The sequence below is a fragment of the Lagenorhynchus albirostris genome, chromosome 6 (assembly GCF_949774975.1).
Source record: "Lagenorhynchus albirostris chromosome 6, mLagAlb1.1, whole genome shotgun sequence".
NCBI classification, from domain to species: Eukaryota; Metazoa; Chordata; class Mammalia; order Artiodactyla; family Delphinidae; genus Lagenorhynchus; species Lagenorhynchus albirostris.
In genome coordinates this window covers 11685198-11706527 of record NC_083100.1, presented here as the reverse complement: position 1 = coordinate 11706527, position 21330 = coordinate 11685198, and the positions used below count along the sequence as shown (strand labels likewise).

General features: G+C 46.4%; 1 protein-coding gene across 6 annotated transcripts in view; it reads left to right on the top strand.

Annotated features, from left to right (window-relative positions):
* Positions 1–19564, top strand: part of RHBDD1 (rhomboid domain containing 1) — a 111920-nt gene extending 92356 nt beyond the window's left edge. For all 6 annotated transcript variants that reach the window (XM_060151951.1, XM_060151955.1, XM_060151949.1 and 3 more), the window contains one exon: positions 18161–19564. In XM_060151951.1, the coding sequence (XP_060007934.1) occupies positions 18161–18255 (95 nt within the window). In that variant the 3' untranslated portion in view covers positions 18256–19564. The remainder of the gene's footprint in view (positions 1–18160) is intronic.
* The last annotated feature ends 1766 nt before the right edge of the window (positions 19565–21330 follow it).

The following is a 21330-nucleotide window of genomic DNA, read 5'->3' as shown; positions in this document are numbered from 1 at the left end:
TTGCTTCCAAATCTGCAGCAGGTCCTGTGACCGCAGCCTGCTGTGGGCATCTAGAGTGATCACTGTACTGTTCTTGTGATTTTTTTTTTTTTTTGCACTTGATCATATTGCATATACAAAACTTGTGCTTTATTTATTCTGCCCCTTGCCCTTTCAAGAGGCATCATCTTTTTCTAAGAGGCCCCAAACCAACAGGGCAGTGGTGAGAAGCTGTGTGTTTGGTACAAGACACAGGTTTCTAGTGCTGACAAATCAGACTTGGAAAACAGGTCACTGCCCCCCTGAGGCTCCTGTCTTCATGGAAAAGGGACCTTTGTGGTCATTTTGTTCTGTGCCTTTGTTTTCAAAAGGAGGAACTTGAGGCCCAGGGAGACGAAGGGCCATCACTAGACCTTGCCTCTTTGATTTCCCAGTTTGGACTTTTGTCTGCCCTTCAGCTCCTACTCCGTTTTGTTTTGCATTCCCTATGGCCTTGCCTTCGTGACTGCCTCGTCTTTTTCTCTGTAAACATTCATGTGAAGTACATTTGATTTGCTTTTCAGCCTCGCCCGCCCTGTGTGTGTCCAAAATAGCCACCGGAATTCATGAGAACGTTGTGTCTTCAGATGTTTATAATCCAAAAGAATCCCTTACGGTTTTTTTTAATAAAACTACTTGGATGTCGGTATTTTATGTTGGGAAGGCGAGCCAAGTTCACAATGCAGCAATTACAACGCAATGCATTATGTATAATTTGTCGTGCGCCCCAGGAGCAATGGTAAACCGTGAAATGCCGTCCCGGCTCCACGGCACAATTAGCAGGATCAAACGCTGCCCAGAGAGGAGCACAATAGTTGTCATCCGAGGTCAATAAAAGTAAGGAAAAGTTCCGATAAAAGCGGTACACCCCAAATTGTATAAAAAGCAGCCCCTATACCAGGCTGCAAATATGTCAAAACCTTCATTGCTAATTGAGGAAACCTTTTGAGGTTTAACAGCTCATAAATTTGCGCTGGGAATGCCCCCATTGTTCTGAGGCTATAAGTCTTGTCTTTGAAATTTAGCAGTTGTACTTTTATATTATTCCTCCAAGAGTACCATTGTAAACATGAAGGGTTTGCATTTTAACATAAATTTGAACAATGTGGTTTGAAAAGAGCTCGCCACATTAAAGGGAGACTGTTTGGGCATGTTTCATAAATTCTTTTTTCTATAGTATTTAAAGCTACAAATGACTCATGGAAGTGTGTTCCATTTAGATCAGTCATACTGGTGTAGCAACCTTGCTGGGGCTTTTCCCGCCCTTGTTTTTCCTTCCCTAAGAGTACCTGTGTCGGAAAACAGGTCTAAGCCTTTGGCCAAGTCACTTGCCTTTAATCTAGAATCTTCAGATCCATAGAGACAGTTCTGGAAATGCTGTTCCATTTGGTCTAAATAGCAACAAATCTTGTAGCTTTGGATGGTCTTTTTTTTTTTAAACTCAAAATCTCCCCGTTATTAACTTGCAATTTCTTCCTTTTTCCATGTGACAATTATAGTCCCCGCCCCCCATGCCCTCAGAGCCTCCTATTTTTTTTTTTTTTAAAGAACCCACTAATTTTTTGCTGAGCCACTGGCTACTGTGAAGAAAGGTTGGATGGTAAAGGAGAAATGTGGGAGCTGGTTTCTGAAGCAGCGTGGTGGGTGGTGTGTGAGGACCACTGCGCTTCCATGCAGTTCCTGGGGGCCCCGACCTCGGGAAGTCACATGCCTTCCTCGAGCCTCAGTCTGGCCATCTCTAAAATGAGGACAGTAGTTACTCCTCCACATCTCCCTCCTGCCCATTCCTGCTGCTTTGTTCATTTATTCATCCCTGGGGAGAAGGTGAACACAAACCCGCCGTGTTCTCACCCCACAGAGCTCACCACCTAACGAGGATGCACTTGACTGGGATCATCAGAGTCCCATGTAACTACTAACTGTGGCATCATGTGCTTCGGAGAAAGGGGACATGATCCTGGGAGAACTTAGGGCAAAGGGGCATGCGGCCACTCTCCTGAGAGCTTGGGGAGGCGGGGAGGGGTCCCTGGGAGTTGGAGCTGTGGGAGGGCAGGCTTACTGGGCTGCGTACGAAGTTTGATATTTGTCCTTGAATGAAAGGAAACTCCTGGAGGGCTTTAGGCAGAGGATGAAGTGGATGAGATGCGTGTTCTGGCAAAGCTCTCCAGCTCCCCTGTGGGGGGTGGTTGGTTGGAAGACCAGAGCAAGGGCAGGACATCATCTAGGGGCTCAGGCACCAGTGTAGGCTCACGAAGCAGGTGGCTCAGGCAGGGCTGGTGACATGGCAGGTGCAGGGAAGGGGGGACGAGTTAGGGGAAGGTTCAGGTTACAATGACAGGATTTGGTGGCGGGTTGAAGGGGGCACATGAGGAAGGGGAAGCTGTCTAGGATGACTGGGGTCTGGGTGTGTGTGACTAACTGGATGGATGGTGGGGACATTCCCGGGGTGGGGAAACCTGGAAGGGGTTATTAGCATAATAGCAGGAACCACTGACCCTCTATTGCTTTGAGCCAGGTGCTGGCGTCCTTTAGTTCCTTCCATTCAGAGCAATCCAGGGGTAGGTTCCTGCATCCACACAGATAAGAAAATTGAGGGTTGGTGAGGAAAGTGACTTGTCCAGGAGCACAGAGGAAGGGGCAGAGCCCGTATTCAAGCTCAGCTCTGTCTGGCACCAGAGCCCATTCCCTTCCCGTGCTGCCCACAGAGCCGGGTAGCAGAAGGCACTTGTATAAAACACCGATGTCCACTCCAGACTTGAAAGGGAGGTTTGGATTCTTCAGGATGAAATGGCTAAAAGGGAAAACAATGAAGTCTGGTGACATGACCAGAGCACTGAGAGACCTGGGTTCTGATTCTGCCCCCATTAGCTGTGCAAAACGGGAGACCCGTTTACCCTCTCTGGGCTTCTGTTTCTGGGCTCTGAACTGAGCAGATTGGATTCCATCATCCCAAGTCCTCCCCCACCCCGCTCTGAAAATCCATGATTTTTTTTTTTTGGCTGCACCGTGAGGCATGTGGAACTTCCCTGATCAGGGATCGAACCCGCGCCCCCTGAAGTGGAAGCGCAGCATCTTAACCACTGGACTGCCAGGGAAGTCCTGAAAATCCATGATTTTAAGATGCGCTGGATGCATCTCACACAGAATCTCCTTTCCACACTTGACATGGTATCTTTAAAGCTTCTTTCTTAAAACTACAGGTAGGCCTAGGATGGACATATATACGCTACCTTGCATCAAATAGATAGCTAGTGGGAACCTGCTATAAAGCACAGGAAGCTCAGCTCAGTGCTCTGTGACCACCTAGATGGGTGGCATGGGGGGCTGGGAGGGAGACCTAAGAGGGAGGGGGTATATGTATACATATAGCTGATTCGCTTCGTTGTACGGCAGAAACTAACACAACACTGTAAAGCAATTATACTCCAATAAAGAAAAAAAAAACCCTGTAGGTAGGCCTTGTAGTACTCGCTTTTTCTCTGGCTACAGCAAACACTTAGATGGAACATCTGTTTCCAAAGATGCTCAGAGAACAACATATTTCTCCCCACGTATCTAAATCATCAGTTATCCAAGGTAAGCCTCGCTCTAGATTCCTAACTTGGAATTTAAAGTTCAAAAAATTTCATTCTGTGGTCTCCCTTTCTGTTCATAAAATAAGTTTTGTTTTACTAGAAATTATTTAACAGACATGTAAGAATAAGCCATTTTTGTTACTGAGTCTCTCTCCCTAGCACAGCCCACTTTAGAATCGTCTCTGAGCCAGTCTAGGTTAGTTAGAGGCAGGCTGTTTCACGACTGTGTGCCGGCGGTCTGAGAAAGCCCCCGGCTCTTCCTGAGGCTGGGAGGGCTTGTTTATGGGAGAAGTTTCAGTCACAAGGCGTGTCTGTAACACACGTACTCGAGCCCACACACAAGGATGCACGCACACACACAAACACACATACTGTCTCTCACTAGTGGATCAGAACTTGGTGTGGGTGGGAGTGGGTTAATCAGACCTAAAAGAACAAAAAGTGGCAGTTCAGCTCAGGGTTACGTTACATGCCATCAGAGCAATATTTTTTTGCGGTTTTTTTTTTTTGGTTTAGTTTAGTTTAGTTTTGTTTTCTCGGCCGCTCCACAGGGCTTGTGGGATCTTAGTTCCCTGACCAGGGATCGAACCCAGGCCCTTGGCAGTGAAAGCGTGGAGTCCTAACCACTGGACCGCCAGGTAACTGGTTAAATACCACCAAATACAAAAACAAGCGTGTTTTTAAGATGACCATCTTACTTCCGGGATAGTTTATCGCATCCCAGAACTTCACAGCCATCCCGCTTCTAGGCCAACTCTGACCCACAGGAAGCATTTCTCAGCTTCTGGTGCAGAGAGCAAGGCTCCTGCCTGTTGGCGTTCTGTGCAGATGCTCTCACCCTGCCGCTTATCTCATTCAGAGCTGCTCCGCTCTGAAGGGATACGCTTGTGTTGTCCTTACCTCCCAGCTTATCTAGGCCTTTGCCGAGGAGCCCACCCTGGTTTTCTAAACCACCAACCATTCAAAATTTGTGGGGCTCGGACCGCTGACAAGGATGTCATTCTTCTTCCAGTTACTTTCCCTCTTGGCTCTCCCGCCCCCTCCCTCTCCTGCCTTTTTTTTTTTGTTAACCCAGCAAGTGCATCTGCCGAGGCCCTTGCGTTGCTGTTTCCTTGTGGGGTTGAGCCGGTGGTTCTCGGGGTGCCCGCCCCACCTTCACCCTGACATTCATGCACCTTTGAGACCAGCTGTGACGCACTCTCACTGCAGGCTTTTCCCAGAATAGTTCATCTTCCTCTGTTTCCACCTGAGAGAGGAGCGTGCCGGCAGCTTCTAGCTTTTGTGAGAGCTTCGAACCATGGTGGTCTCCTTGGCTTCTCAACAGGTCAGGGACAGTTTCCTAGGTCAGGGATTGTTTTCATAATTCTGCGTTGATATCGGTATCTCTTGATGTGTTATGCACCAGTCAGGCTTATGATATCTGAAAAATAGAAATAATTTGAATGTTTACAGCATTCAACATGGATGTACGTAGTACATCTCATATCTTGGCCTACTTCTGGATACTGAAGTTCTCTAATGTAACGGAACCCCAGAGCCCAGACCAACTTCATGCACTTGTTAGAGGAAACAAATAGACTGAACTGTATTCTGAAGCCTCCTGTCACCTGTTCTCACCCACTTATGTCTCAGGGTTTGAAAGCTGGTTGTTGGCTGAGGCCAGAAACCAAGACTCTTGGGCCTTGAAATTCCCTACCTGCCACCATTTACCCACATGTCTCTCACGGTCCTCTAGCCCCGTTGGCCTGGCCTGGGCCCCTGGTTCCTGGCCCCCTCTCTGCTCAGCCCTGATAGCATATTAGTTGGTTTTTTGTTCATTCACCAAACATTTATGACGTGGCCACCAGGTCCCAGGCACCTGGGATCCAGAGGTGAGTGGCTTTGCTCCTACGACTGGGTGAGTGGCCAGTTTCGTCCACTCTCATGTTATAACTAATAGAATCTTTAGGAGAGCTGGGTTGCGTTGGTGTCTTACTTTTAAAATTCACATCATCCAGGATTGAGCACGGCACAACCTGGGAAACCACCAGAGCTTCTGGCTCAGGGAAGATGTAACAAAAGACCTGTGTGTACAAAACCAGATGCCGTTTTGGTGCTGATCGTTAGTTACAACCAAACAAAACCCCAGAATGTAGTACGGCATCCCTCGGATCCCAGTTTCTCAGAGTGGGGCTGGTAGCATCAGACTCACACGAGGTGCTTCTGAAAAATGCAGATTCCTGGGTCTCACCACAGCCGTTGATCTGGGATCTCCCAAGTTAGAACCTAGAATCTGCCTCTTACCGTGCTCACCCACATGAAAGTTTGGAAATTACTCTTCTAGATCCAGTATCTAGTCTCTAGAGCGTTGACGTGCTGCTGCGTGTGTCACAGGACTGTGACATGGGAGCAGTGGGAAGGTGTAGGGCCTGGCGCATGGCTCATTTTGTTTGCTGCCAGTCAGTCCGGCCACCAAGCCTAGGGTCAGCTGTCCCAAACCCCTTCCCTCCCAGGCTCCACATCCTTGTTTCTCCTGACAGTCACTGGCAACAGTTGTCCAGTGTGACCTGGACGTTACCCCTCAGTGGTTGGCCTTGGCAGAAGTTCCCGATCTAAGTTTCTTTGTCCCTTTCCAGAGTTCTCCTCCTGACTCTCCATCTTTTCTCTTTCTTATTCTTTGATTTCTTGGGATGATATTTACTTATATTTTTCTATGCCCAAAGGTTAAAAGGTATTTTCAGAAGATTGAGGTTTCTGTGGGAAATATGGGCTAATTCCAAATGGGCTATGATTTTAAAAGTCAATGAAAACATTACCTTGGGCTGTTGCTTAAAAAGCTGGCCATTGGGCTGTCTCTGATTTGAAACTCAAGTTGAAGGGAGTGAGAAAAAAATGAAACAGGTCTAAGTGTCATCAACAGTGCTTCTCTCTGCCTCCGTCTGAGAATCTGGGCAAAGAGCAAGCACGTTGGGGATTTTGTTGTTTCTGAGCGGGGGACCTGCCTCTGTTCGTGAAAGGGGGGGGGCACCATCAACTGACGTTTTATCCCTTGGAGGGAGGGAGCCGCTGTGCCAGGCAGTTACGAACCCACTGCTTACAGCAGGGCCTTATCCACCAGGAAGCACGTCTGTGCGCCCCTCAGGTGACTGAGGGTCTGTCCAGCACAGAGACAGCAGAACCTGCTGAACCACCCGTCCCCAAGCTGCCAACCTCAGAGACGCCTTCACGGCCGCTCTGATCCCGGGCTGATCAGCACAGCAGCAGCTGAGTGCCTGGGATCACAGGCTAAGGGACTGAAAACATTCTCTACGGAGGAACCGTTGGCGCTTGGAGGCCGTTGTAGATTTCCAGGACTCACAGAACACTCCATTTGTAAGCCCTGGTGCTGCCCACTGTGGACCAGTGCCTCAGGCACAGTCAAGTGCGTGCTAGCTGGCCTTCCTTGCCCTTGCTTCCTCCCTGCTAATGCCAGCTGGGGTAGCACAGGAGAGGGGCAGAAGGAAAGAGGATGGGGGCAAGTGTAAGTGGGTGTGTGGGTAAAAATGTAAACCAGGAAACAGACCGCTTTGATTAGGCTTAAAGTAAAGCATTTTAGAATTACTGCATCCGGGATTTGGTGTCTTATCGTCACAGATTGTATCTATTTGGATATGTGTGTATCCAAATGTATCTATTGTATCTACTCTTCTGATGTGGAGTTAGAGGGATCTTGATCGTTCCAGGAAGATGCACTCAACCATGCAAGGCAGTATGCACCGTAGCAGGAGTAAATCCTGAGTTCAGAGCTGGTTAAAATACTGTATCCACATCCGTATCCATAACCACATCTGTCTCCCAGGGTCTTGTCAGTCTCCTCTGCGCTGGAAGAAACCTGATATGACACAGAAACTGCTAGATGCTGGCGAATAGTCCCCGGGTTTCAGACCATCTAGACAATAAACAACTGCATAATATTCAGTGCAACGGCTTCTGTAGAGCCCATCTGTTTCAAAATAACCCTAATTCTGCTTACAGTGCGGAATGCTTTGTTGACTGGAATTTGTCCTAGTTTTCTTCAGCAGATTGAGTCATGAGCCTCTGGCTCCACCTGCCGGCAAGTGTAAATACTGGCGTGAAACCCAGGGTGGATATTTTCAGTTGAAAAAAAAAAAAAAATCTGAGCTGATTCTAAAAAGCTAGTGTAGCTCCGAATCACCTGGGAACTCATTAAAATACGGTAGCCTGGGCTCCATGCCAAGCCTGCCAGATCGGAAACTCTCAAAGCGCTGTCCTGGTGATGCACGCACTCACCTCTGTGTTGGAGAACCTGAATGCAGTGAAGGTCAGGGATGACCCCCCTGTACCTGCTCATCCTCAAGCAGGGAGAGTGACAGAGGCTGCTTGAGGGACCCACTTCTACCTATTCCAGTTTATCCAGGTAACTCTTGGTGATGAGAGTTAAAGCTTCATTGCCTTGGAGCTCATCAAAAAATTTTAAAAGTGGAAGAACCTGGCAAACACTCCTTAACCCAGTGCTCAAGGTTACATCACCAGTGATAAGTCATACGATCGGATGGGAAGGGCACTTCGCCTCTGCGGTCTTCTTCCCAAAACCCTAACCCCAGAGTAATGATGAGGAAAAGCATCAGACAAACCAAACTGAGGGACGTTCTGCTGTAGGCTGGCGCTGCGCAGGACTGTCAAGGTCACAGGAAATAAGAAAAGACTGAGACGGTACCACAGACCTGAAGAGACTAAGGAGACCTGACAACTAAATGGACTGTTGGCTTTAGTTGGGAAATTAGTGGCAAAACTGGTGAAACAGAGAAGGGAACAGAGAAGGGAAATTAGTGGAAAAACGGGTGAAATCCAAGTGGAGTCTGGAATTTCATTAATAGTAGCGCACCCATCCCTGTAAGTGGTTGATTTTGACAACTAGATCATGATAATGTAAGATGTTTGGCTGTATTGCCTTTGTAACTTTCTTTAAATCTAAAATTATTCCAAAATAAAGAGTTTAGGGCTTCCCTGGTGGCGCAGTGGTTGAGAGTCCGCCTGCCGATGCAGGGGACATGGGTTTGTGCCCCGGTCCGGGAAGATCCCACATGCCGCGGAGCGGCTGGGCCTGTGAGCCATGGCCGCTGAGCCTGCGCATCCGGAGCCTGTGCTCTGCAACAGGAGAGGCCACAACAGTGAGAGGCCCGCGTACCGCAAAACAAAAAACAAAACAAAACAAAAGTTTATTAAAAATTAAAACGTTGGGGCATGGGGAGGGACACTGAATTAGACCAAATTAGTTGGAGGAAGTTGCCAAGAAGCACAGCATGGCCAGTTCTCGGCCCAGCTGTCAGAAGTCACGGCCAGGCTGGCTGACGGGGCAGGCAGAGTAGCTGCCCGGACTGCAGGCAGTGGAGGACGCAGGCTGCTGGTGTGGCCCATCTGCACCCTGCCTTCTTAGGCCAGCCAACCCTGATGGCTCACTGAGAAGTGAACAGCCGCAGATGTTGCACCTCTGTGCGGAGGTCTAAAATGTCCAATCCAGCACCCGTCATTGCACAGATGAGGAGCCCGAGGCCCAGGGAGAAGTGCCTCATCCAGGGTCCTCGTGGAGCCAGATGCAGACCCACATCCAGCGAAGTGTGTTCTTTTCCGCCAGTGATTCTCAGTGATCTGATACACTGTCTGCAGCAGAAACGCCGCCAGGGTGGGTTTTCATTAAAATGCACCTTCCTGCTCTCCAGCCAGTTGATGCATAAGAATCTCTGGCTGTAGGATCTAGTAAATCTGCGTTTTTAACAAGTTCTCCATTATTGTGCACATGAAAGTTTAGGAATCACAGCAGCAAACCAGACAGCTGTCCCGTTCATAGAGTCTCCAAGACTGCCTGGCTTTGCCCAAACCTCTTGCATTTGAGCTACTGAAAACTGGGAGCCTAGCTCTGACTCCTGCCTTCACCGGCCAGTTGGTTGCTGTTCTATGGAAACTATGCTCATGGGACGGGGCTGCTAAAGGCTAGCAAGGGGAGAATTCAGCCACAGCCACTCTTTTACGATGATGCCATAGCAAGTGGCAGGCAGCAGGGCTGGAACCCAGTGGGTCTCGGGAAGACGCAATTTTACATCTCTTTGAGCTCAATTTAGTATAGTTTAAATAATCTCTTACCCACTTCCCTCTCCTAAAAAAAAAAATTAAAACTTACTCAAAGATAATTAAATTTAGAAAATACTTAAATTAAAACTTACTCAAAGATAACCCCATGATCAAGAAGCAAGAGGAGGGGTGGTATCCAGGCTCTGAGGAAAAGGCTAGAAGTTCCATCCTGCTTGTCCTTCCCTGCCCCTGCCACCGTGGCCCCATCTTAACATCATCAGGAAATCCGGCCATAAAAAGGCAGTGGAAGGCCTCCTCTGTCTAAGAGGTGACGATCAGAGGGTCAGAGCTGATAGAGGGCCAGGAGCCAGAGGGGTCAGAGATTTGAGCAGGTAGACATTTGGACCTCGGGAATCCTTTAAGGTTGGAGGGTCCAAGTCCAACAAAGATGCAGGCCAGGCGGGAGGTACAGGGCAGCGGCCCTCTCTGGGGAGGTCCTGCTAGGGCCCTGTTTGCGGGCAGGTATGGGATCTCTATCAGAAACATCAGGAGAGGCCCCAGGCCGCAGCTGCCTGTCCTGGGCAAGTCAGGCACATTGGCCCTGGAGCTTCAGAGAGGAGTGTGGGATTTTAATAATCCAAAGTGTCTTCATCTTTTTTCTAGCTTTGTCCGTACTTATGTGTGTGTTTGTGTATGTGTGTGTGTGTGTGTGTGTGTGTGTGTATATATATATATTTTTTTTTTTTTTTTTCCCATCAAAACTCCCTGCCCACAAAAGACTTCCTCATTCTACTTTCAGTTTTCTCTTTTCTGTTGTAAAATATGTTCTCAAATCTCTCCCTCCAGGCAGGGCCCTTGTCTGGTTTCTCTCTGCTGTCCCAGCCAGGCACGTAGGCCCTCGTGGGTACTAGGCAATGAGAATATGGAAGCAAAGGGAGCCCTGCATCTAGTTTTCCAAGAATTTTCTTATATCTGTCCAGTAGATATCAGCAGGTGATTTTGAATTTAAAGAAAAAAAAAAAAAAAGTACAGCCCCAAATTATATGGAAGTAGGAAGGCTGTTCCTCCAGAGGAGATAGTCAACCTCTTCTCAGTTTCCAGAATCAGCTGATGTGATTGGGTAAACTCCATCTGAGGCACCTTCAGATGGCTGGCCAAAAGGCATGCTGTGTTACATCAAAGAAAATTTGAAACGTCCTAAAGCCATTAAATATATATAAAAGGTGCTTGAAAATCATTCCTAATCTCATTTAAATCCCTCTTGATAAAGTGTTAAGGTGGTGACAGAATTGTGAAGGGATTTAAGACAGATTGATTTTTAAAAATGGAAAATCCCTTTAGTATTAAAATTTGCATCTGGGCTTCCCTGATGGCTCAGTGGTTAAGAATCCGCCTGCCAATGCAGGGGACACAGGTTCCATCCCTGCTCGGGAAGATCCCACATGCCGTGGAGCAACTAAGCCCGTGCGCCACAACTACTGAGCCCACGTGCTGCAACTATTGAAGCCTGTGCACCTAGTGCCTGTGGTCTGCAACCAGAGAAGCCACCACAAAGAGAAGCCCACAGGCAGCAACAAAGACCCAACACAGCCATAGATAGATAGATAAAATCTGCATCCATTTGTTTAAAGAAATGTGTGCTTCATGTTACAGTGGTTCCTAATGGGAGACCCTCTTCTCCTCAGCCTCTCTTTTTGCTGCCCCTCCAGCCCATCGAGAGTTATTTCTGTAAGAATTTATAAGCTGTTCTCTGTTTAGAAAATACATGATATAGTTAATCACCAAGGCTGACTTTTGCAACTGGGCCTCTTGCTAAAACCTTGTCAAGGGAGATCCTAATTCTAGATACTTTGTTATCCAGAAAATCTTACTGTTTGCAGTGAACCTTATCTAAAGCAGAAGGTAAAATTTCCTGCTGCTTTTTAAACAGATCCTGCTTCCAAATCAAGTTGAAAGGAATAGTATTGTTCGGGTTTACAGATTCTGGTTTTGGGGTTAAGGAAGACAACTAACACACCTCATGTCTGGAGCAGAGTAGAAAGGGATCTAGGTGTGACTCTTGCCTCAGTCCCTGACCAGCTGTGTGGCCTTGGTAAGTTCTTTGAAATCTTTAAGCCTCCATTCTTCTTTCTATAAAACAGATGAGGAAATTCTACTCAGAAGGATAAGTAGAATAGAAACCACATACAGCAATATGGTGAGTCTCACAAACATAATGTAAAATGAAACAACCCACAAAAAGTACATGTTATATGAATCCATTTATGGACAAAAAGAGACAAAATGAATCTCTGCTGTAAGAAGTCAGTGGACCGCTTCTGGAAGGGAGCCCATGGAGGCTTGTGAGTGCTGGAAATACTGTATTTTGGTCTGGATGTTGGTCCCATGTGTTCAGTGCATGGAAATTAATAAAGTTGTACACTTTTTAAAAGGAGAGTAAAGTAGAGTGAGCATGTAGCAATTGCCCAGCAAACATTTATTGTCTCCTCCCGGACTTTCACTTTTTGTTCCAGAGGTCATACCATGTGTTCTCTATATTGCAAAAAAAACTCTAGATCTGACAGAGTGGACCCAATATTTTAGGTTACTCGAATTGCTAACTGGGTTATTAAGTTGATTATAATTATCAACTTAACTTGATTATGAAGCCTGTTGATTTGAAGTCAGTTGTGTCCATTAACGGTCCCCCAAATTAACCAACTAGAACAGAGAGAAAAGTACAACAGGGAAAGTAGCAACTGAGTTGATTTCCATTCAGAGCTTCTCATTTTGGGATTCCAGATACTGTTTCAGAACTAAGAAATCCCACCACTGTTGATTTGATCAGTTGAGGAGTGGAAAAGTGAATTTTTCTCTCTCAAATCACATCTAAATGTTACCTTTATTGTAAACCATAATGAAACTTGCATCTGTATGAAAGTTATGAGATTTTTAGGTGAATTTCAAACTCTTTTTTTTTTTTTTTTGCGGTACGCGGTCCTCTCACTGCTGTGACCTCTCCCGTTGCGGAGCACAGGCTCCGGACGCGCAGGCTCAGAGGCCATGGCTCACGGGCCCAGCCGCTCCGCGGCATGTGGGATCTTCCTGGACCAGGGCACGAACCCGTGTCCCCTGCATTGGCAGGCGGACTCTCAACCACTGCGCCACCAGGGAAGCCCTCAAACTCTTTTTAAAGCGATGGACGGATGGAAAGATGATAGATCATTATAATTAGTGCCTCAAAAAGGAAAGTGCTCGTATTGTCCTTGGGCACCTCCTACTTTAAAAGAATATCTTGCTAATTGTTGGACTTGGGGTGCCTTCCAGGCCTTTTTGGTCATAGTAAATGACTTAGCAACTGTCCTGTCAAAAGACATTTTGGAAGCTTTAGAATTCATGGAATTCTAATAAAGTAACATTTTTGAAAGAGAGAATATGGGTCCCATGCTGTTGCCCTCATTTGACAAAAGCAATCCCAGAGAGTACAGGAATATTTAGAGGTTTCTTGGTTTAAAAAAAATTTTTTTTAAGTGATTGCCTCCATAGGTCCCCAATTTAAGGGAAAGATAAGCCATCTTGAGGCTTCACTTTAGTATAATTTCACTGAATGGCATAGAGGGCTCGTCAGAACACGGGCAGGATCTATGAATACAGCAAATTAAACATCTCTATTTACAGGGCTGGCGAACAGTAGGGGAAATGGCCATCAACTCATGGCATTCTTTTTAGCAATTCTTATGTGGATGAAATTGCTTCTCCTCCCTTAGATGTAAAATGCAGAGGTTACTGCATTATACATAAGGGTAGAGAACTGAAAAATTTTCATCAAGAACCACAAATCAATAAATCTTATGATCTCATTACTGGTGCTATAATTGAGCTAAATCTTCTTAAACTGGGCACTGCTCCTGAGGTCCTTTGAAGCATGCTCACTGTTTCTTTGAGTAAAATTGAGGGCTGACCTCCATTTACAGGACCATAGAAGCAAGGCTCATAAATACTAATGTTCTATACCAAGTTCATCAGAGCAAGGCTGTTTCACCCAGACCTGTAAATGTTCAATGCATGATTTAACTCAGTGGAGAAAAGAGGTCTCAGCTGGGCTCTCCAGTTTTTGCAGTGCCCGGAAGTCACAAAAGTGTGCTGGCCTGTGGAGGTTGTGAATTACCTTTTTCGTATCTGTCTCTTAGAGGACAAGTATTTAGTAAGTAGTGACTCCACACTTTGTACAAAACACTGCCAACTGGTCCTCAAACAGAATTGGGCTCTATCTTTTAAGAAGTCTTTGGTCACTTTACTTGGTATCTGTCTTAGCCAGTGATATGAACAGGTAGCCATTTAACCCATATGCTTCTCAGTGATGTTAGAGGTTAGAAGTCCTGACATCCAGTGCTCATCAGGCATTAACTGCACTGCTGGCACTCAGCTAAGCATTTTATATGCACCCTCTCGTATTCTCTCAACAGTCCAGCAAAGGAGCTACTGTTACTATTTGCATTTTATAGGTAAGGAAACTAAGGCCGCGTGAAGGTAACCTACTTGCTCAAGGATGTGTAGCTGTAAGTGGAAGAGTCAGGATTTTATCCCAGTCATCAGACTCCAGAGTCACGGCAAGGACCCTGGCAGCCACCTTGTTCTGCACCCTCTCCCCTGACAAGTGAACCAACCAAAGCCTGCCGGAATGAAGACTTGCCTGGGGTGTCCTCTCTAGTTCCAGGCAGGGCCGGAAGCATCTCCCATTTTCCTAGCAACACTTTTTCCAATATACCCATGGGGACCTCTTCTCCTTTTACCGTCTAGCTGAGGCCCATCCAGATCCTTTTCTGTGTGCTTAATAAATATAGGTAGATGTGGAAAGCGCATTTCTTAGACCCTTTGAGAAATGCCTGCAGAGGGTCCTGGAGGCTAAGGAGAGAAATAATAGGTCATGTGACACAAGCGGAAAATATAGAAATGGTTTAAAAATAAATGACAAGGTGGAGAATTGGAAGACAGAGCTTAGCTGAGGCGGAGGGGCGCAGCTGGAGGCCTGGTCCCCAGTGTGGCACTGACCCAGAGCACAGATGTGACGAACAGGGTCGGGGGCTTGGCTGACTGACATCAAATACATAACTGCCTTCAGCATGTCACAGGTTAATTTAGTCTTGAAAACTTTCCAAGAAAACTAACTACCAGCAAGAAGAATGCAGTTCAAAGGCTGAAATGAAGCAGTTAAATCATTCTGCAGACAGTCAGGTGGCTTTGATGTTAACAGAAACACTGAGTTTGAAGGATTTAAAATACCCATAAAACATCCACATCAGGCATTGTCATTATTGTTGTTTTGTTGCTATACACAAGGCCTTTCCAGGGGTCCTAAAAACCCAAACCACTCTAGTAGTCAGTAGAATTTAAGGGGACCCAGTGCGGGAACTTTGTAGTCACATCTGTGATGACAGCACAGCCCAGTCGATTTGAGAGCTTAGGCTGGATCTTCTTCTTTTTCTATTTTCAGATAACAGTGAGCTCCCTGCATATCCATGAAGGAAAGGGACCCTCTGGGTTCTGGCAGGAGGATAAGGCACAGCGAAGGGATGTGATAACATACTCGGCGTGTTAGTAGGATCGGCAGTGTGGGGCTGTGGAAGAGGAGGAGAGCTAGAACTGCAGCCGGAAGACCGATAGGTGCAAGTTTTTGCTTGCCTTCACGCTAGCTTTGTGACCTTAGCTGTGTCCCTAACACTCCCTGAGCCTCAGTTTTTTTCATCTGTAAAATTGGCATCATGAAATTGGGAGTAAAAGCTCATTCAAATTGGATACCTTAAAAGGCTCTTGTGGGGCTTCCCTGGTGGCGCGGTGGTTGGGAGTCCGCCTGCCGATGCAGGGGACACGGGTTCGTGCCCCGGTCCGGGAAGATCCCACATGCCGCGGAGCGGCTGGGCCTGTGAGCCATGGCCGCTGAGCCTGCGCATCCGGAGCCTGTGCTCCGCAACCGAAGAGGCCACAACAGTGAGAGGCCCGCGTACCGCAAAAAAAAAAAAAGAAAAAAAAAGGCTCTTGTGAAAGAGTGATTATTGTTCCTCTCTTAATGTGAGTTTCAGCACGTGGCATTTCTTCTGTTGGCTCAGCCGTGGTTCTCCTTAAATGCCCCCAGCATGGGTCTAGAGAGCATTTGTGCCGGCTGGCCATTTTGAGAGCTGAACCCCCAGAACCTTCACAGTCTGCCCCCTCTGATTCCTCCCTGCATTTCCCTTCATGGAACAGGCTTTTCCTCTTGGACACTGTGATTCCCTTTGGGAGTCTGAGCATCTTTCAGCATCTATGGGCTCGTGCCCTGTGGCCTGGAGTCAAGATGCCACGTTGAGCTTGCTTCTAACTCCGCCCACAGCCAGGCCTCCCAGTTCCCTGCCCAGCTGGAATGGGCTGTCATACACTGGCCCGCGCTCATAAGTACAATTAAGAATGGACTTGTTAAAAACAACCGTTAAAAGGAAAGCAGGAGTTGGAGCTCATTGTATAAAGCACTTTTAAGCAATAAACTAATGGTAATTGGATTCATGAGTTTCTCTGTAATTTCAAAGTGTTTACCACTTTGAACAGAGAGAAATTCCTTTACAAATGTATGTGGTGAAAACCATATCCAGTAAAACTTTGAATCTTATAGTATTCATAAAATCTTTATGGTAAAAGTCTTACACGTTTGAACAGCATCTTTAGTGAAAGTTGGTAAAATGACATATACTTCACTTATCAAAAAACCTCCAAGTGGAGTTTACCCAGCGGGAGTGAGTGCCAGGCTTGGCCCACCAGGATCACTTCTGGGTGGACTAGTCAGGAAATGTTACAAGGGGTCCAGCAGGGGTAATTCCCTCACGTCTCAAAAGGAAAGGACAATCAGACATGGGTAAGTGTTGGGGTCTCTATCACTGTGGGGGGAAAAAATATAAAAAGGGGTTGCTTTTAACTGCCTTTTTAGAAAGTTCTCATTGTCTGACAACTGAAATTCTAGTGGTGGCTTAGCAAACTGATTCCTAGTTTCACACTTTCTCTAACATCTTTTCATCATTGTCTTAACAACCACCATGTCAATATATTACCTGTCAGCGTCTCCGACAAGGTACCACGCTTGGAGCGAGAGCGGGTGGGAAACTTGCTTTCCCTCCTGGCTCCGACCCTCTTGCCCATCCACCCTTCCCAGCTAGGCCAGGGCTTCCAGAGTCAGTTGTGTCAGAACCTCAGAGGGCAACGTTGAATGTGGTGGTCTGGCCGTAACATATACCTTTGGAAGTCATAGGCATGTGCCGCTGAGTCAGGCCCTTATTTTTCTTGAACAGCTTCTGTGTGTGCGGGGCTGTACCGGGCACTGGGGAGCAGAGAGAAATGTCAGAAATGTTCCCTGCCATTTGAGAGCTTGTGATTCCAGTAGGAGAGAGCAGCAGTGTGCATAGTGGCTGCCCTGTCTTGTGGGATGTGGTGACTGTTGCATGCGGACCACTGAGAGGAAGGTGCTGGAAGCTGAGGAACTTGAATTGGGAGAGAGCTCTTCCATTGGGGGTGGCCAGAGGGCAGTGCGATTTCGATGGGGCGTTGGAAAACGAGTAGGACTTTCGATGGAGGGAGATGATGGGAGTGGGCCTTTCAGAGTGAGTTTACAAGGTTAGCAGAGGCTCAGAAGGGGAAAGGTGCAATCTTTCTGGTCTGCATGCTTAGACGTGAACCTACTGTTTGCATGTATCCATCAGTGACGCCCTGCATGGCTGCCTCATGGAGGATATTGAAGCTCTTTCATTAGATTTAGGTTTCTGGGTCCTTGAGGTCAAGGACTGTCTATTGTTATTCCTTTATTATCCCCCTACAGTGCCTGGAAGAGTGTTTTTTTTAATGCAGTGATTGAAATGCTTATATCACTGCAAATTATATGTTCTGTTTGTAGCCCCGAGAAACCCTTTTCAGTGATGATTTCCATGGCCCACATGATCTTCAAATATTATGCCTGCATTTTTGTCTGCCTGCCCAGATATTGGTCATTATGGTAACACAGCCCCTGCTCTATGGGCCATGATGCCCTGTGGGGGCTTGTGAGTTTCAGGCAGGCATGATTCCCACCAGCTGGGGAAGTACAGGAGGCAGCAGGTTAGAGGGAGGAAAAGGGCCCAATAGGAGAACCCTACGAGCACACTGGGTGAGGATGTTACAGACAGTGACAGTTATTTCTGGGCATTAAAAGAAATAAAGTAAACCCTTGAGACATTTTGGAAATTAAATGATGCAAATTGTGTAACATGATGGAAAAGGACATAGAAATGGGAGGATTGTCAAGAAGTTTCAAAATGAGTCAAATTAGTTTCATGGACTGGACCTCGCTAAAAATGTTTACTTTTTGTTGAAATGTAGTATTGACCTCTGAAATATGTTTGTTACATTTCTGTTTCATGCTAATATAAAGATGACACCCAAGCCATCTTTTTTTCCCCCTTGGGAATCCTAGGATGCAGTGCCCTGTAAATGTCAGGACAGTGGATGGGCAGCGCTTGATTCTCCCTTGTGCTTTCTCTCTACAGGAAATCGCAGAAATAGCCCCCCAGCCTATCGGTTCCATCTCACACCAGAAGAAGAAATGAGGAGAAAGCGGCTTCACAGGTTCGACGGCCAGTGAGGTGACCCAGCCATGTGAACAAATGTGATCCAGCTGTGTTATCATTGCCCCCAAGCCCCCACTTAGTTTTGAACAAAAGCAGAGGGCACTATGCCCGTCCCAATTGCTCACATCTGCCGTGGCCCTTCGTCCTATGGCCTCTGTGAGTCTAATTTGCAAGCAGATTGACATCTTGAGACCAGGCTTATTGGATGCAGCTCACAGCTCTCTGGGAGTGGCCCACCTCCTGGCCTTGTCTTCTTGCAGACAGAAAGTCAGTGTCTCCACCTAGGGACCAGTTTCCACACTCATTTCTCTCACTGCTGACTCAGCCTTGTTTTGTCTTTGAAGACCGTGACCTTCGCCAAGAGGTTTGTGTTCACCAGCCCAGAAGGTCAGGCCCTCATTCTGCTCAGTGCTCGACTTGGAAGGAAGCAGGGAGCCATCCCTCATCCTCCTGGCATGTTGCCATGGTGACTTTCCAGGAACAGGACGTGGCTACCATCGCAGGCTGTCGTTCCGGTCTCCCTTGCCCAAGCGCCTTGGCTCCTTGGGCCCCCCATATCTGGATGGTGGTTGCAGTGAACCTGCTTTGCTATGCTATCACTCTGCCTTCACAGGATGTGTAACTGGAAAAGCTTAAGTAAGACCTCAGATGGGAAACCACTTACACACTCCATGACACAGCAGGCGGCATCCACAGTTGGGCTCCCAGCAGCCTCTCCAGTGGCGATGTACCATCCCGGAGATGCAACTTGTATTGAACTAACCAGCAAAGCAGCCAGAGTAGTGACCAGTGGGTTGGTCACTGAGAAATCCCTTGTGACAAAGTACTTTTTTCTCATAAAAGTGCCTTTTAATTGACCACTGTTAACAGCCGCTTGTCCTACTCACCCGTCCAAGACACTCCCCAAACCCACAGACTGCAAGTCACTTAAGGTGTTTCCTGGTGCTTGTGTTTCATGAATAAAAGGAAAAAGTCACATATCACTGATGTCTTATTTCACTGAGATATTTATGTTTAAAGGGAGTTAGAAGCAGAAAAGGATCTTCCTGTTTTGCTTTATCTGGCATTTATATAGTTTTCTGATTATGAAAGTAATATATATACGTTGTATATGCATAAAGCGAACATCTGGCAGGAAATGTACCCGCATGTTAACAGAGGTTATTTTGGAAGGTGGAGTACATAGGAGTTTGCTTTCTGTTTTTTATGATTTTGTATTGCTGTCTCTTAAAAATGTGTGTATACGTATGTTATGTGTACTACTTTTGCAGTAGGAAAACTGATTTATATGATAATAAATCAAGAAATATATAATCAGGAAAATGGACTCAATAATAAGTATTGTGTATCCGCTGATAAAATTTACAATATAAACAGAAATACAAAAAAATACATGTGCGATTTAAAAAATCACCGGTATCCCCACCACTCAGAGGTACCCAGGGTTAACATTTTGGGGATATTGCTTTCTCAGTCTTTGTATACATTTGACAGATTTGGAGCATACCAACTATGCAGTTTTGTACCCGGTTCCTAATCTGAATTGACCTGGGAGAGGCTTTGCCACTTGCATGTACATGAGCTAAGAAAATCACCACGTGGGACCTGGGAGCACCTTGACCTGCCAGCTGGCACGTGTTACCTGAGCTCCTTGGGTTAATTTTTGATTGATATAAAGCTACGTACAGCATGTTTAGAGTATGAATTGTATCTCTGAGTCTCGTAGCTTCAAACATTTTAAAATTTAAATGTTCAAGCTAAATGTCATTCCTCTTTTCTCCCAAACTCTTCGAATTTGTTTCCTATGACCTCTGTTGGGAGTAAGCTCATTCTTTTTTTTTTTTTTGAGGTACGCGGGCCTCTCACCGCTGTGGCCTCTCCCGTTGCGGAGCACAGCCTCCGGACGCGCAGGTTCAGCGGCCATGACTCACGGGCCCAGCCGCTCCGCGGCATGTGGGATCTTCCCGGACCGGGGCACGAACCCGCGTCCCCTGCATCGGCAGGCGGACTCTCAACCACTGCGCCACCAGGGAGGCCCGGAGTAAGCTCATTCTTAACATGCCATCTTCTCATAGCACATTGTAAAGGTAATTCTGTTATAACACTTATATCTTGCCCTATGACTTTTTGTGCACAACTGTAGAAAAACGTGCCTTCTGCATGGGAGCGCGGGTTATGAATAGCTCTGGAATGAGGCCTGTGTCTTGTTAACTCTACACTTCCGCCTCAACCCTGCCACCCAAAGGCTGGCCCCTGGCTCCCAGTAGGGGCTTATTAAATGTTAGCTTCCCCAAAGTGTTTTTTTCAATGCATTAAAAGTCCAACCACTATATATGGAAGTATATATATATCTTTTTTTACTGCTGTTGAGTCCAATAATAGTAGCTCCTTGCTCTGTTTCACTTGTCAGATATAAAGACACCAGAACTGAATTTCAGATGTGTACCTGTAATATGCACGCCGTCTTTATTTATGGAGTGGAACATCACTAAACTTTACAGATGTGGGAAAGGTCACTTTAGTTACAAATATAAACCGGTTATCTTAGCACAACAGTAAAGGTGTTTTGGAAACTACTATAATTACTTTGTTCAGTTAATAGGCTTACTTGTAACCAGTGCTTATTATTTTCAACATCCGTCTTATTTTTTTTCCTACAAGAAGGAATCTCCAAAGTTATGCCAAAAAACTGGAATTGGATTGAGAAAGACAAAAGCCAGTGCATTCGACTGTCTCTAATAGGAAATAAGCATTTAGAGCTGGTTTTAAATTTGGTTTCTTTGCTTTAATAGTAATTTCCTGATTGTTAAACATCCCCACACTTTGGTTGTGGTTAGTCAACTTATGAGACCTCTTAATTCAGAATCTTTCCTTGGTTCTCAAGATGAGGGAGCAGTTAAATTGCTTCCTCTTTGCGACCTTGGAAGTATTTAGTGCCGGTGATTCCAAAGTTGTACATGATTGTTCAAGGCTCCTCTGTGCTTTTAAGCTGTCTGTTTTTGAGGCCCAGACAGTAAGTGGCTGGTTTTTGTAGAATCGGGGCCAGTCTACATATTGGTCACACATTCCGCCGCTTGGGGAGTAAGTTA